General features: G+C 51.5%; 1 protein-coding gene across 1 annotated transcript in view; it reads right to left on the bottom strand.

The window, feature by feature from the left end:
- DOHH (deoxyhypusine hydroxylase) overlaps positions 1–8,694 on the bottom strand; it is a 38,328-nt gene extending 29,634 nt beyond the window's left edge. Inside the window, exons 1-2 of the mRNA XM_073686296.1 lie at positions 8,355–8,694; positions 3,996–4,072 (exon numbers count right to left, since the gene is read on the bottom strand). Of these exons, the coding sequence (XP_073542397.1) occupies positions 3,996–4,072; positions 8,355–8,634 (357 nt within the window). The 5' untranslated portion in view covers positions 8,635–8,694. The remainder of the gene's footprint in view (positions 1–3,995; positions 4,073–8,354) is intronic.
- Positions 8,695–13,868: the final 5,174 nt, after the last annotated feature.

Raw genomic sequence — 13,868 nt, 5'->3', positions numbered from 1 at the left:
GATCTTATTACTATGTACAAGTATATGAGGGGACAGTACAAAGCCCTTTCTACTGATCTTTTTACTCTGAGGCCTGAGACGGGGACAAGGGGGCATCTTTTACGTCTGGAGGAAAGAAGGTTTAATCATAATCACAGACGGGGATTCTTTACTGTAAGAGCAGTGAGACTATGGAACTCTCTGCCGCATGATGTTGTAATGAGTGATTCACTACTAAAATTTAAGAAGGGGATGGATGCCTTTCTTGAAAAGTATAATATTACAGGTTATATATACTAGATTCCTTGATAGGGTGTTGATCCAGGGAACTAGTCTGATTGTCGTATGGCGTCGGGAAGGAATTTTTTTCCCCAATGTGGAGCTTAGTGTTTGCCACATGGTTTTTTTTGCCTTCCTCTGGATCAACATGTTAGGCTATGGGTTGAACTAGATGGACTTAGTAACATAGTTTTTAAGGTTGAAGGAAGACTATGTTACAAGGGATGGGTGAGGATACAGTAGGTGGGGGTAGAGCTGGTCATGCAGTAGTATGGTGGAGCAAGGGTTACTGCTGGTTGTAAATTGTCGGAAGAGGTGGGTCTTCATGTTCCTTTTGAAGGTTTCCACTGTAGGCAAGGGTCTGATATGTTGGGGTAGAGAATTCCAGAGTAGGGGGGGGATGCATGGGAGAAATCTTGTATGCGATTGTGGGAAGAGGGGAGTAGAGAAGGAGGAGATCTTGTGAGGATCGTAGGGTGCGTGCAGATAAGTACCGGGAGACTAGGTCAGATATATGGAGGAGACAGGTTGTGGATGGCTTTGTATGCCATGGTTAGGGTTTTGAACTGGAGTCTCTGAGCAATGGGGAGCCAGTGAAGGGATTGACAGAGAGGAGAAGCCGGGGAATAGTGGGGGAGTCAGGTGGATTAATCGGGCAGCAGAGTTTAGGATAGATTGCAGGGGTGCGAGAGTGTTAGAAGGGAGGCCACAGAGCAGAAGGTTGCAGTAGTTGAGGCGAGATATGATGAGGGCATGCACTAAGGTTTTTGCAGATTCATGGTTGAGGAATGTGGGGATCCGGGAAATATTTTTTGAGTTGGAGTCGGCAGGAAGTGGAAAGGCTTGGACATGAGGTTTGAAGGAGAGATCAGAGTCAAGGGTTACCCCGAGGCAGCGCGCTTGCGGGACTGGGGAGAGTGGACAGCCAATGACTGATAGACAGATCAGATGGGGGAGGGGTGGGAGTTGAGCGAGATGGTGGAAAGGTGATGAATTCAGTTTTATCCATATTACGTTTTCGGAATCTCGCAGAGAAGAAAGATGAAATAGCGGACAGACATTGTGGGATTCTGGTTAGTAAGGAGTTGATATCAGGTCCAGAGAGGTAGATCTGTGTGTGATACTGAAAGCCGTGAGACTATGAGCTGTCTCAGGCCGAAGGTGTAGATGGAGAAGAGCAGGGGTCCTAGAACTGAGTCTTGGGGGACACCGACAAATAGGGGGCGAGATGAGGAGGTGGTGTGTGAGTGAGAGACCCTGAATGTCCTGTTTGTTAGGTATGAGGAGATCCAAGATAGCCTCACAGACTTGGCCCTGAGAGATGAGGGAGTCTGTTGTAAGAGTGAATAGTCTACTGTGTCAAAGGCAGATGACAGATCCAGAAGGAGAAGGACAGAGTAGTGTCGCTTGGATTTAGCGGTTAGTAGGTTGTTGGTGACTTTAGTCAGGGCAGTTTCAGTGGAGTGGTGCGGTCGGAAGCCCGATTGGAGGCGGTCAAAGAGGGAGCAGGAGGAGAAGCGGGAGGACAGCTCGAGATGGACGTGTCGTTCCAGTAGTTTTGAGGCATAGGGGAGAAGTGATATGGGGCGATAGCTAGACAGAGAAGATGGGTCAAGGGATGGCTTTTTGAGGATGGGTGCGATTGAGGCATGTTTGAAGCATGAGGGGAAGACACCAGTTGTTAGTGACAGGTTGAAAAGGTGGGTTAGGGTTGGGATGGAGACTGGTAAGGTTTGGGATGAGCTGGGAAGGGATTGGGTCAAGTTCACAGGTGGTGAGATGTGACTTGGAGAGTAAAGAGGAAAGTTGATCTTGATGGCGGAGAAGCTGGTTTTGGAGGAGGAGAGTTGAGTAGTTGTAAGGAGGGACTGTGGGGACTTATGGCAAAAGCTTTGTCTAATGGTATCAATCTTCTGCTTGAAGAATGAGGCAAAGTCTTCAGCTGAGATGAGTGGAAAGGGAGAGGGAGTTGGGGGATAGAGGAGAGAATTGAAAGCACTGAATAGCTGTTTAGGGTTGTGAGACAGGGAGGATAAGAGATGAGAAGTATGTTTGTTTTGCTGCAGTGAGTGTGGACCTGAAAGTAGTGAGGGCTTGTTTGAATGCGATGAAGTGCTCGTTGGAGTGGGACCTTTTCCATATCCGTTCAGTAACCCTGGAAGCCAGTTTCAATTCTTTAGTCAGGCTGGTGTGCCAGGGTTGCCTGTTGATTGTGCGAGCTTTGGCATGTATGAGGGGGGCAACCAATTCAAGAGCTGCATCTGTTGTGGCGTTATGTAAGGCAGCAGCAGCATCTGCATCGTGTAAAGAATTTATGTTTGTAAGAGGGAGGAGGGATTCAGAGAGTGAGAGTGTTACTTGAGGTGTTCGAGATTTCTGCGAGGGTGTGCAAGTTTCTGGGTGGGGGATTGTGGACCTGGAGAGGAGAGGGGAGAGAATGTGAGTAAGTTGTGGTCAGAAAGAGGGAGAGGAGAGTTTGAGAGGTTTAGATAGGGAACAAAGGCAGGTGAAGATGAGGTCCAGAGTGTGGCCATCTCTGTGAGTGGGGGTGGAAGACCATTGAGCAAGGCCAAAAGGAGGAAGTGAGGGAAAGAAGCTTAGAGACAGATGAATGGGAAGTGTCAATGGATGTCAGAGGAAAGGAAGTGATGTAGCCAGGTGGTGAAATGGTCTAAGAAAGTGGTGGCTGGCCCTGGGGGTGGTAAATGACAGCCAGTTGGAGGGGGAGTATATGCGCACACAGTGCACTTCAAAAGAGGGGAGGGTAACGGAGAATGGCAATGGGATATGTGAGAAGGAGCAGTTGTCGGACAGGAGAAAGCCAACTCCTCCACCATGTTTACTGGGTGGAGTCCGCCATACGAAAGTGCAGCTGTAGAGGCTGTGTCAGAGGGGAGAGCCCAGGTTTCAGTGATGGCGAGGAAGAAAAGTTTATCAGCAATGAAAAGATCATCGATGTACGAAAGTTTGTTGCAGACAGAGCGAGCATTCCATAGAGCTCCTGTTAGCGGTACTGGGGAAGCAGGGGCTGGGCATAAGGTTAGAAAGGTTGCAGAAATGTGTGGTAAATCTAGGCTGAAAGGTAGAAGTGACTGTGGAGATGTGGTGGGGGGGCCGGGATTTGGAGAGATATCGCCGGCAGTAAGGAGGAGCAGAGAAAGTGTTAGCAGGTGGGAGCAGGAATGAGGTGGCTGTCTGTGCTTAGAGATGCAGGATTGTATGTTGGGGAATAGTTCTGAGGAGGAGGTGAGGTGGATGGGGAGGATGGAAGAAGAGATGACCAGTTCCTTGCTAGGTGTAGGGATTAGGGGGCTTAGTAGAAAGTGAAGGATTATAGACGAGAGAGTGAAAACAAACTGGAACATTGTTTACTGTGATTGAGTACCCAGTTCCCTTCAGGCCTAATTCAGAGCTGTTTTAGTACACTTCTATGCTACACTTGTATGCTACGCTGGCAGACGATGTCCTGCAGACGTCCAGCCCACAAATTTATTTAATACAAAGTGCAGGCAGCTGTACTGCACCTCGTCATCTATAACCATCGCATTCGAATCAACATCTCTGTTTATCCATTCCTCCTACAGGTATGCAACTCAACTTTCTCCATGCTGTGACAATTTATGTACTGAGGACTATATAGTATCAGCTATTTTTGTTGAAGTTGAGGTCTTTTAGCAGAAAGAAAAGCATTGTAGCTACTACTGAATACACGTCTGGTAAAGAATATTCCATATTACCTCTATTACAGGGTCTTGGCTATATTCTTTCAGCAGCTCCAGAACTTCTGGATCTCCAATAGCCCCCAGAGCTTCACCTAGGGAGAGGCAACAATGAAAATTACATTAAGGCCACGGCCCCACTATCAGTATTTGATAGGTATTTTATCTCAGGAGTGGGAGCCAAAACCAGGTGAGGAACAATCAGAGAAAAGGTATAATAGAAACAAGTCACCAATTCTGCATTTATCACCCACTCCTAGTTTTGACTCCAACTCCTGAGAAAAAATACTGACCGAATGCGGATAGTGGGGCCGTGGCCTAATGCTTACACTAGCTTGTCATGATAAGGGGGCGTTACCTGTAATAAATCGTATAAAAGTTACAGAAGTTAGAGAAACTAGATTTCTATTGTGGACAATTACACCTACCCTAAAATCTTGAGACCATTGCTGAACACAGCAGCGGGCAATAGACTCAGCTGACTGCCAATAAAAGGCACATCGCGGGAATGTCCAAGTGGTGGGTACATGGCACAGTACTGAGACACCAGAATGGAGCCTGCTCTGACTGCAGGGGTAAGCTGTAGGGGGGGGGGGGGGGGGTGTCCATCTGCTCTGACACCAAGGGGAAGTTGTAGGGGGTAACCACAATTGGCAGCCAATTATTACTAAGTGGCACTGCAAAAAAATACTGCTAAAAAGGTCATTATTGTTAGTATTGTCTGCCACTGGTTACCCCACCAATCAGCTATCATCTACACCAGAACAGCACATGGTTTACTGCGGCTTCTAATCTCATATTCAGGTGAAAGATGATGACAGGTCATTACTATGCTAGTCCTGGACAACCGCTTTAAAGATGTCCACTACTTTTTACTATGCCCCCAATGTATTTACCCTGTTCAGATAAGGGTTTTTGTAAATACCTCTCTTTGTCCTTCTTACCTGTGAGTGGCGCCATCGGTGGCCGCTCACAGTCATCACGTGACCCCCAGCTGCAGCCGGCTCTGACATCTGCTGATGTCACGTCAAGTTCCGGCTACAGCCGAGGGTCTCTCTTCTGCGCTCCACGGTGAGTGATGGGCTGTGGGCGGGGTTACTCCGCATGTCACACCTAGCATCCACCGCGCGCTCTCCCTTTCCTCATTCATTGGGCAACCGCACGGTGGATGCTGGGTGTGAGGGCCGGGGTAACCCCACCCACAGCCCAGCGTCCACCGCGGGGACCGTGTTACTAATGTCACACCTCACTTGTCGTGACATCAGCGGAAGAAAAAGCCGGCAGCAGACGGGGGTCACGTGATGCCTGTGAGCGGCCAGTGATAGCGCCACTCACAGGTAAGAAGGACAGAAAAGTATTTATAAAAACCCTTATCTGAACAGGGTAAAAACATTAGGGGACATTTGGGCCATGGTAAAAAGTACTGGACAACTCCTTTAAAGGATCTCTGTCGGCACAGAATGACTGTTCACGCCAAGTTCCAGCGCTTGCTTCCCCATGGTGTGGCCAAACAGTTCAATGCACCTTCCCATCTACTTGTTTCCCTCCATCTCCGCCCTTCTTTGGCTCTATGAAGCCAGAGCTGGCAACCAAAGAGGGGGTGGAAATAGAGGGAAGATGTACAGTACAGACCAAAAGTTTGGACACACCTTCTCATTTAAAGATTTTTCTGTATTTTCATGAATTAACACATGTGGAATTATATACTTACCAAAAAGTGTGAAACAACTGAAAATATGTCTTATATTATAGGTTCTTCAAAGTAGCCACCTTTTGCTTTGATGACTGCTTTGCACACTCTTGGCATTCTCTTGATGAGCTTCAAGAGGTAGTCACTGGAAATGGTTTTCACTTCACAGGTGTGCCCTGTCAGGTTTAATAAGTGGGATTTCTTGCCTTATAATTGGGGTTGGGACCATCAGTTGTGTTGTGCAGAAGTCTGGTGGATACACAGCAGTCCTACTGAATAGACTGTTAGAATTTGTATTATGGCAAGAAAAAAGCAGCTAAGTAAAGAAAAACGAGTGGCCATCATTACTTTAAGAAATGAAGGTCAGTCAGTCCGAAAAATTGGGCAAACTTTGAAAGTGTCCCCAAGTGCAATTGCAAAAACCATCAAGCGCTACAAACAAACTGGCTCACATGAGGACCGTCCCAGGAAAGGAAGACCAAGAGTCACCTCTGCTTCTGAGGATAAGTTTATCCGAGTCACCAGCCTCAGAAATCGCAGGTTAACAGCAGCTCAGATTAGAGACCAGGTCAATGCCACACAGAGTTCTAGCAGCAGACACATCTCTTCAACAACTGTTAAGAGGAGACTTTGTGCAGCAGGCCTTCATGGTAAAATAGCTGCTAGGAAACCACTGCTAAGGACAGGCAACAAGCAGAAGAGACTTGTTTGGGCTAAAGAACACAAGGAATGGACATTAGACCAGTGGAAATCTGTGCTTTGGTCTGATGAGTCCAAATTTGAGATCTTTGGTTCCAACCACCGTGTCTTTGTGCGACGCAGAAAAGGTGAACGGATGGACTCTACATGCCTGGTTCCCACCGTGAAGCATGGAGGAGGAGGTGTGATGGTGCTTTGCTGGTGACACTGTTGGGGATTTATTCAAAATTGAAGGCATACTGAACCAGCATGGCTACCACAGCATCTTGCAGCGGCATGCTATTCCATCCGATTTGCGTTTAGTGGGACCATCATTTATTTTTCAACAGGACAATGACCCCAAACACACTTCCAGGCTGTGTAAGGGCTATTTGACCAAGAAGGAGAGTGATGGGGTGCTACGCCAGATGACCTGGCCTCCACAGTCACCAGACCTGAACCCAATCGAGAGGGTTTGGGGTGAGCTGGACCGCAGAGTGAAGGCAAAAGGGCCAACAAGTGCTAAGCATCTCTGGGAACTCCTTCAACATTGTTGGAAGACCATTTCCGGTGACTACCTCTTGAAGCTCATCAAGAGAATGCCAAGAATGTGCAAAGCAGTCATCAAAGCAAAAGATGGCTACCTTGAAGAACCTAGAATATAAGACATATTTTCAGTTGTTTCACACATTTTTGTATATAATCAATTACGTTTAATACAAAAGTTTTTTTATTTATTATTTTTTACTTGGGTCACTGGGGGGATGCCATTTGCATTTGGGGGTGTGTAAGTGTCTGAGCCCTCTGGGCTGTCCAGGTCACAGCTGTAGGAGGAGATTGACCCCATCTTTGTGTAGCCTGCAGTGTATGCTGCGGGCTGCACTTTCCTCCATGTTCAGCGTGAGCTGAGCCATGACAGGAGCTGCCGTTGAGTGGAGGTTCAAGGTGAGGCGAGTATCTGCGGTGGCGGGGAGAGGTGACCGCACCCTGTCATAAGTATTAGAGTACAGGCTGCGATCACAGCCGACCTGTTTAGAGCACAGCAGGGAAATCATCACGCTGCTGTGCTCTGAACACACCAACACGGAATAGGACGCCGCACAGCGGGGGAGCGGAGGGAAGACGAGTACAAGCCTAATGTGTGTTGCGCCACTTCTGGGGCACCTGCGGGCTGGTATTTTCAGGCTGGGTAGGGCCCAATAACCTACTTCTATAGGAGCAGTGGTGTAATGCGTTTCCCCACTCCATCCAAAGTCATTTAACCCCTGAAAAACACCAGTTACTTATTCAAATCTGTGAAAATTGGCTATTTGCCCACTTTGATGCCAGTTCTGATGCCCAGAACCCATTTGGGCCAGGCTTGAATGACCTGAATTTGATGTGGGGCATCCTGATCTATGTGTCTGCAGTGTGACATCAGTTGTCTAAAGTCATTTAACCCTTTCAATATCACCCTTCCATGCCCATTTTTGTGCCAGTTTTATCAATTTCGTAGCTGCTTTCAAGTGTACTCACATAAGGGCACCTTGCTGCATTGTATTTGTTTATTTTTGTAATTAAATTTGTAAAAAAAACAGAAAAAAAAAAAAAAAAAAAAGAAAGAACCCGCTGAATAAGAAACAAACTTCGGCGTGGTGAGTAACTAAGCCTTTATCGTGCTATCTTCTCTATAGGTGCAGATTGTGGGGTCCGGGTCCCAGGACCCCACACCAGCTTGTATTCCAGTCGCCTGGTCTGCACACCTCTCATGAAGGGGGTTTGAATGATAGGTGGGCGTCTCAGGACCCGGACCCTCTTAAATCAACTTCCAGTTAAATGGGCACTGAAATATAAAGTCTCACACAATGTGTACCGGGCACTGCAGGCTGCCCACAATGCTATGGAGCTGCAGATACACAATAAATACTTGTCGCCCTCTAGTGGTTACATGCCTCATTACCTAACACCCAGGTGCTGGCTACAAAGCTGTAATACACGTCATATGGTTACAGTGGGCGCTAAAGTATTACCTGCTTCATGGCGCACCATGGGCTCCTGCCCCCGGTCCTTCAGCACCGAGCACAGTATGGGCACCGCGCTCCGGTCTCTCATCTGCCCTAAGCAGTAAGCCAGTTCATGCTTCAGAAGCGCCGAGTCATCATCAAAGCCGCGGCCGATCCACTCCACAGCTTCCCGCCCGCCCAGGTTACGAAGAGTGAACAGGGCACGGAATCGGGCCGGTAACGCTACATCCGCGTCCAGCAGCAGCCGGCCAACACTCGCCACCTGGATGTTGCTGGGCGCCGCCATTTTACTCTCAGGGAAGGCTATGGCGGAAGTGACAGCGAGTTGCTGGGCGGATACGGCGCAGGGAAGTAGCGCCTCTTCCGGCCTGTTCAGTCACTGCAGGAGGACGCCTCGCCCTCTAGTGGTCAGGTCCCGAACTGTCAAAGTGCTCCACCAGCCCACAGTCATTTTGCTGCGACCATCTATCCAATAGTATGATAACAGAATGGGTCCTGCGCTGACTACAGGGGGGAGCTGGAAGGGAGCGGGATAGTTTGGGATGAGGAATGTGCCCCCACTGACTACAGCAAGAACTCACCCCATTAGCCAGCATTTTGTAAAATAATAAAAACCTGTTACTCAACCTCTCGCGACCAGCGCAACCTCTCCATCACTGCTGCTATGATTGTCTGCAGGCTGCAGCGGTGACGCCATGACTGAGCTGCTCTACTGAGCTCAGTGACTGACTGCTGATCTCCGGTGTAGACGGTACAAGCCGCGGAGCTCAGTGACTGACTGCTGATCTCCGGTGTAGACGATACAAGCCGCGGAGCTCAGTGACTGACTGCTGATCTCCGGTGTAGACGGTACAAGCCGCACAGCTCAGTGATCGACTGCTGATCTCCGGTGTAGACGGTACAAGCCGCGGAGCTCAGTGACTGACTGCTGATCTCCGGTGTAGACGGTACAAGCCGCACAGCTCAGTGACTGACTGCTGATCTCCGGTGTAGACGGCACAAGCCGCGGAGCTCAGTGACTGACTGCTGATCTCCGGTGTAGACTGTACAAGCCGCGGAGCTCAGTGACTGACTGCTGATCTCCAGTGTAGACGGTACAAGCGGCGGAGCTCAGTGACTGACTGCTGATCTCCGGTGTAGACGGTGCAAGCCGCGGAGCTCAGTGACTGACTGCTGATCTCCGGTGTAGACGGTACAAGCCGCGGAGCTCAGTGACTGACTGCTGATCTCCAGTGTAGACGGTACAAGCCACACAACTCAGTGACTGACTGCTGATCTCCGGTGTAGACTGTACAAGCCGCACAGCTCAGTGACTGACTGCTGATCTCCGGTGTAGACTGTACAAGCCGCGGAGCTCAGTGACTGACTGCTGATCTCCGGTGTAGACGGTACAAGCGGCAGAGCTCAGTGACTGACTGCTGATCTCCGGTGTAGACGGTGCAAGCCGCGGAGCTCAGTGACTGACTGCTGATCTCCGGTGTAGACGGTACAAGCCGCGGAGCTCAGTGACTGACTGCTGATCTCCGGTGTAGATGGTACAAGCCGCGGAGCTCAGTGACTGACTGCTGATCTCCGGTGTAGACGGTACAAGCCGCACAGCTCAGTGATCGACTGCTGATCTCCGGTGTAGACGGTACAAGCCGCGGAGCTCAGTGACTGACTGCTGATCTTCGGTGTAGACGGTACAAGCCGCACAGCTCAGTGACTGACTGCTGATCTCCGGTGTAGACGGTACAAGCCGCGGAGCTCAGTGACTGACTGCTGATCTCCGGTGTAGACGGTACAAGCCGCGGACCTCAGTGACTGACTGCTGATCTCCGGTGTAGACGGTACAAGCCGCACAACTCAGTGACTGACTGCTGATCTCCGGTGTAGACTGTACAAGCCGCACAGCTCAGTGACTGACTGCTGATCTCCGGTGTAGACTGCACAAGCCGCGGAGCTCACTGACTGACTGCTGATCTCCGGTGTAGACGGTACAAGCGGCGGAGCTCAGTGACTAACTGCTGATCTCCGGTGTAGACGGTGCAAGCCGCGGAGCTCAGTGACTGACTGCTGATCTCCGGTGTAGACGGTACAAGCCGCGGAGCTCAGTGACTGACTGCTGATCTCCGGTGTAGACGGTACAAGCCGCGAAGCTCAGTGACTGCTGATCTCCGGTGTAGACGGTACAAGCCGCACAGCTCAGTGATCGACTGCTGATCTCCGGTGTAGACGGTACAAGCCGCGGAGCTCAGTGACTGACTGCTGATCTCCAGTGTAGACGGTACAAGCCGCACAGCTCAGTGACTGACTGCTGATCTCCGGTGTAGACGGTGCAAGCCGCGGAGCTCAGTGACTGACTGCTGATCTCCGGTGTAGACGGTACAAGCCGCACAGCTCAGTGACTGACTGCTGATCTCCGGTGTAGACGGTAAAAGCGGCGGAGCTCAGTGACTGACTGCTGATCTCCGGTGTAGACGGTGCAAGCCGCGGAGCTCAGTGACTGACTGCTTATCTCCGGTGTAGACGGTACAAGCCGCGGAGCTCAGTGACTGACTGCTCATCTCCGGTGTAGACGATACAAGCCGCTGAGCTCAGTGACTGACTGCTGATCTCCGGTGTAGACTGTACAAGCCGCGGAGCTCAGTGACTGACTGCTGATCTCCGGTGTAGACGGTACAAGCCGCACAGCTCAGTGACTGACTGCTGATCTCCGGTGTAGACGGTACAAGCCGCTACAGCTCAGTGACAGACTGCTGATCTCCGGTGTAGACGGTACAAGTCGCGGAGCTCAGTGACTGCTGATCTCCGGAGTAGACGGTGCAAGCCGCGGAGCTCAGTGACTGACTGCTGATCTCCGATGTAGACGATACAAGCCGCACAGCTCAGTGACTGACTGCTGATCTCCGGTGTAGACGGTACAAGCGGCGGAGCTCAGTGACTGACTGCTGATCTCCGGTGTAGACGATACAAGCCGCGGAGCTCAATGATTGACTGCTGATCTCCGGTGTATACGGTACAAGTCGCGGAGCTCAGTGACTGCTGATCTCCGGTGTATACGGCACAAGCCGCGGAGCTCAGTGACTGACTGCTGATCTCCGGTGTAGACGGTACAAGCCGCACAGCTCAGTGATCAACTGCTGATCTCCGGTGTAGACGGTACAAGCCGCGGAGCTCAGTGACTGACTGCTGATCTCCGGTGTAGACGGTACAAGCCGCACAGCTCAGTGACTGACTGCTGATCTCCGGTGTAGACGGCACAAGCCGCGGAGATCAGTGACTGACTGCTGATCTCCGGTGTAGACTGTACAAGCCGCGGAGCTCAGTGACTTACTGCTGATCTCCGGTGTAGACGGTACAAGCGGCGGAGCTCAGTGACTGACTGCTGATCTCCGGTGTAGACGGTGGAAGCCGCGGAGCTCAGTGACTGACTGCTGATCTCCGGTGTAGACGGTACAAGCCGCGGAGCTCAGTGACTGACTGCTGATCTCCGGTGTAGACGGTACAAGCCACACAACTCAGTGACTGACTGCTGATCTCCGGTGTAGACTGTACAAGCCGCACAGCTCAGTGACTGACTGCTGATCTCCGGTGTAGACTGTACAAGCCGCGGAGCTTAGTGACTGACTGCTGATCTCCGGTGTAGACGGTACAAGCGGCGGAGCTCAGTGACTGACTGCTGATCTCCGGTGTAGACGGTGCAAGCCGCGGAGCTCAGTGACTGACTGCTGATCTCCGGTGTAGACGGTACAAGCCGCGGAGCTCAGTGACTGACTGCTGATCTCCGGTGTAGACGGTACAAGCCGCGGAGCTCAGTGACTGACTGCTGATCTCCGGTGTAGACGGTACAAGCCGCACAGCTCAGTGATCGACTGCTGATCTCCGGTGTAGACGGTACAAGCCGCGGAGCTCAGTGACTGACTGCTGATCTTCGGTGTAGACGGTACAAGCCGCACAGCTCAGTGACTGACTGCTGATCTCCGGTGTAGACGGTACAAGCCGCGGAGCTCAGTGACTGACTGCTGATCTCCGGTGTAGACGGTACAAGCCGCACAGCTCAGTGACTGACTGCTGATCTCCGGTGTAGACGGTACAAGCCGCGGAGCTCAGTGACTGACTGCTGATCTCCGGTGTAGACGGTGCAAGCCGCGGAGCTCAGTGACTGACTGCTGATCTCCGGTGTAGACGGTACAAGCTGCGGACCTCAGTGACTGACTGCTGATCTCCGGTGTAGACGGTACAAGCCGCACAACTCAGTGACTGACTGCTGATCTTCGGTGTAGACTGTACAAGCCGCACAACTCAGTGACTGACTGCTGATCTCCGGTGTAGACTGTACAAGCCGCACAGCTCAGTGACTGACTGCTGATCTCCGGTGTAGACTGTACAAGCCGCGGAGCTCAGTGACTGACTGCTGATCTCCGGTGTAGACGGTACAAGCGGCGGAGCTCAGTGACTGACTGCTGATCTCCGGTGTAGACGGTGCAAGCCGCGGAGCTCAGTGACTGACTGCTGATCTCTGGTGTAGACGGTACAAGCCGCGGAGCTCAGTGACTGACTGCTGATCTCCGGTGTAGACGGTACAAGCCGCGAAGCTCAGTGACTGACTGCTGATCTCCGGTGTAGACGGTACAAGCCGCACAGCTCAGTGATCGACTGCTGATCTCCGGTGTAGACGGTACAAGCCGCGGAGCTCAGTGACTGACTGCTGATCTCCGGTGTAGACGGTACAAGCCGCAAAGCTCAGTGACTGACTGCTGATCTCCGGTGTAGACGGTACAAGCCGCGGAGCTCAGTGACTGACTGCTGATCTCCGGTGTAGACGGTACAAGCCGCACAGCTCAGTGACTGCTGATCTCCGGTGTAGACGGTAAAAGCGGCGGAGCTCAGTGACTGACTGCTGATCTCCGGTGTAGACGGTGCAAGCCGCGGAGCTCAGTGACTGACTGCTTATCTCCGGTGTAGACGGTACAAGCCGCGGAGCTCAGTGACTGACTGCTCATCTCCGGTGTAGACGGTACAAGCCGCTGAGCTCAGTGACTGACTGCTGATCTCCGGTGTAGACTGTACAAGCCGCGGAGCTCAGTGACTGACTGCTGATCTCCGGTGTAGACGGTACAAGCCGCACAGCTCAGTGACTGACTGCTGATCTCCGGTGTAGACGGTACAAGTCGCGGAGCTCAGTGACTGCTGATCTCCGGAGTAGACGGTGCAAGCCGCGGAGCTCAGTGACTGACTGCTCATCTCCGATGTAGACGATACAAGCCGCACAGCTCAGTGACTGACTGCTGATCTCCGGTGTAGACGGTACAAGTCGCGGAGCTCAGTGACTGCTGATCTCCGGTGTAGACGGTGCAAGCCGCACAGCTCAGTGACTGACTGCTGATCTCCGGTGTATACGGTACAAGTCGCGGAGCTCAGTGACTGCTGATCTCCGGTGTAGACGGTGCAAGCACCGGAGCTCAGTGACTGACTGCTGATCTCCGGTGTAGACGGTACAAGCCGCGGAGCTCAGTGACTGACTGCTGATTTCCGGTG

Source organism: Phyllobates terribilis, unplaced genomic scaffold (assembly GCF_046119375.1).
Source record: "Phyllobates terribilis strain yellow unplaced genomic scaffold, ASM4611937v1 Scaffold_1__5_contigs__length_1240528914, whole genome shotgun sequence".
Classification (NCBI taxonomy): Eukaryota; Metazoa; Chordata; class Amphibia; order Anura; family Dendrobatidae; genus Phyllobates; species Phyllobates terribilis.
This window is presented reverse-complemented; position numbering and strand designations above follow the sequence as displayed.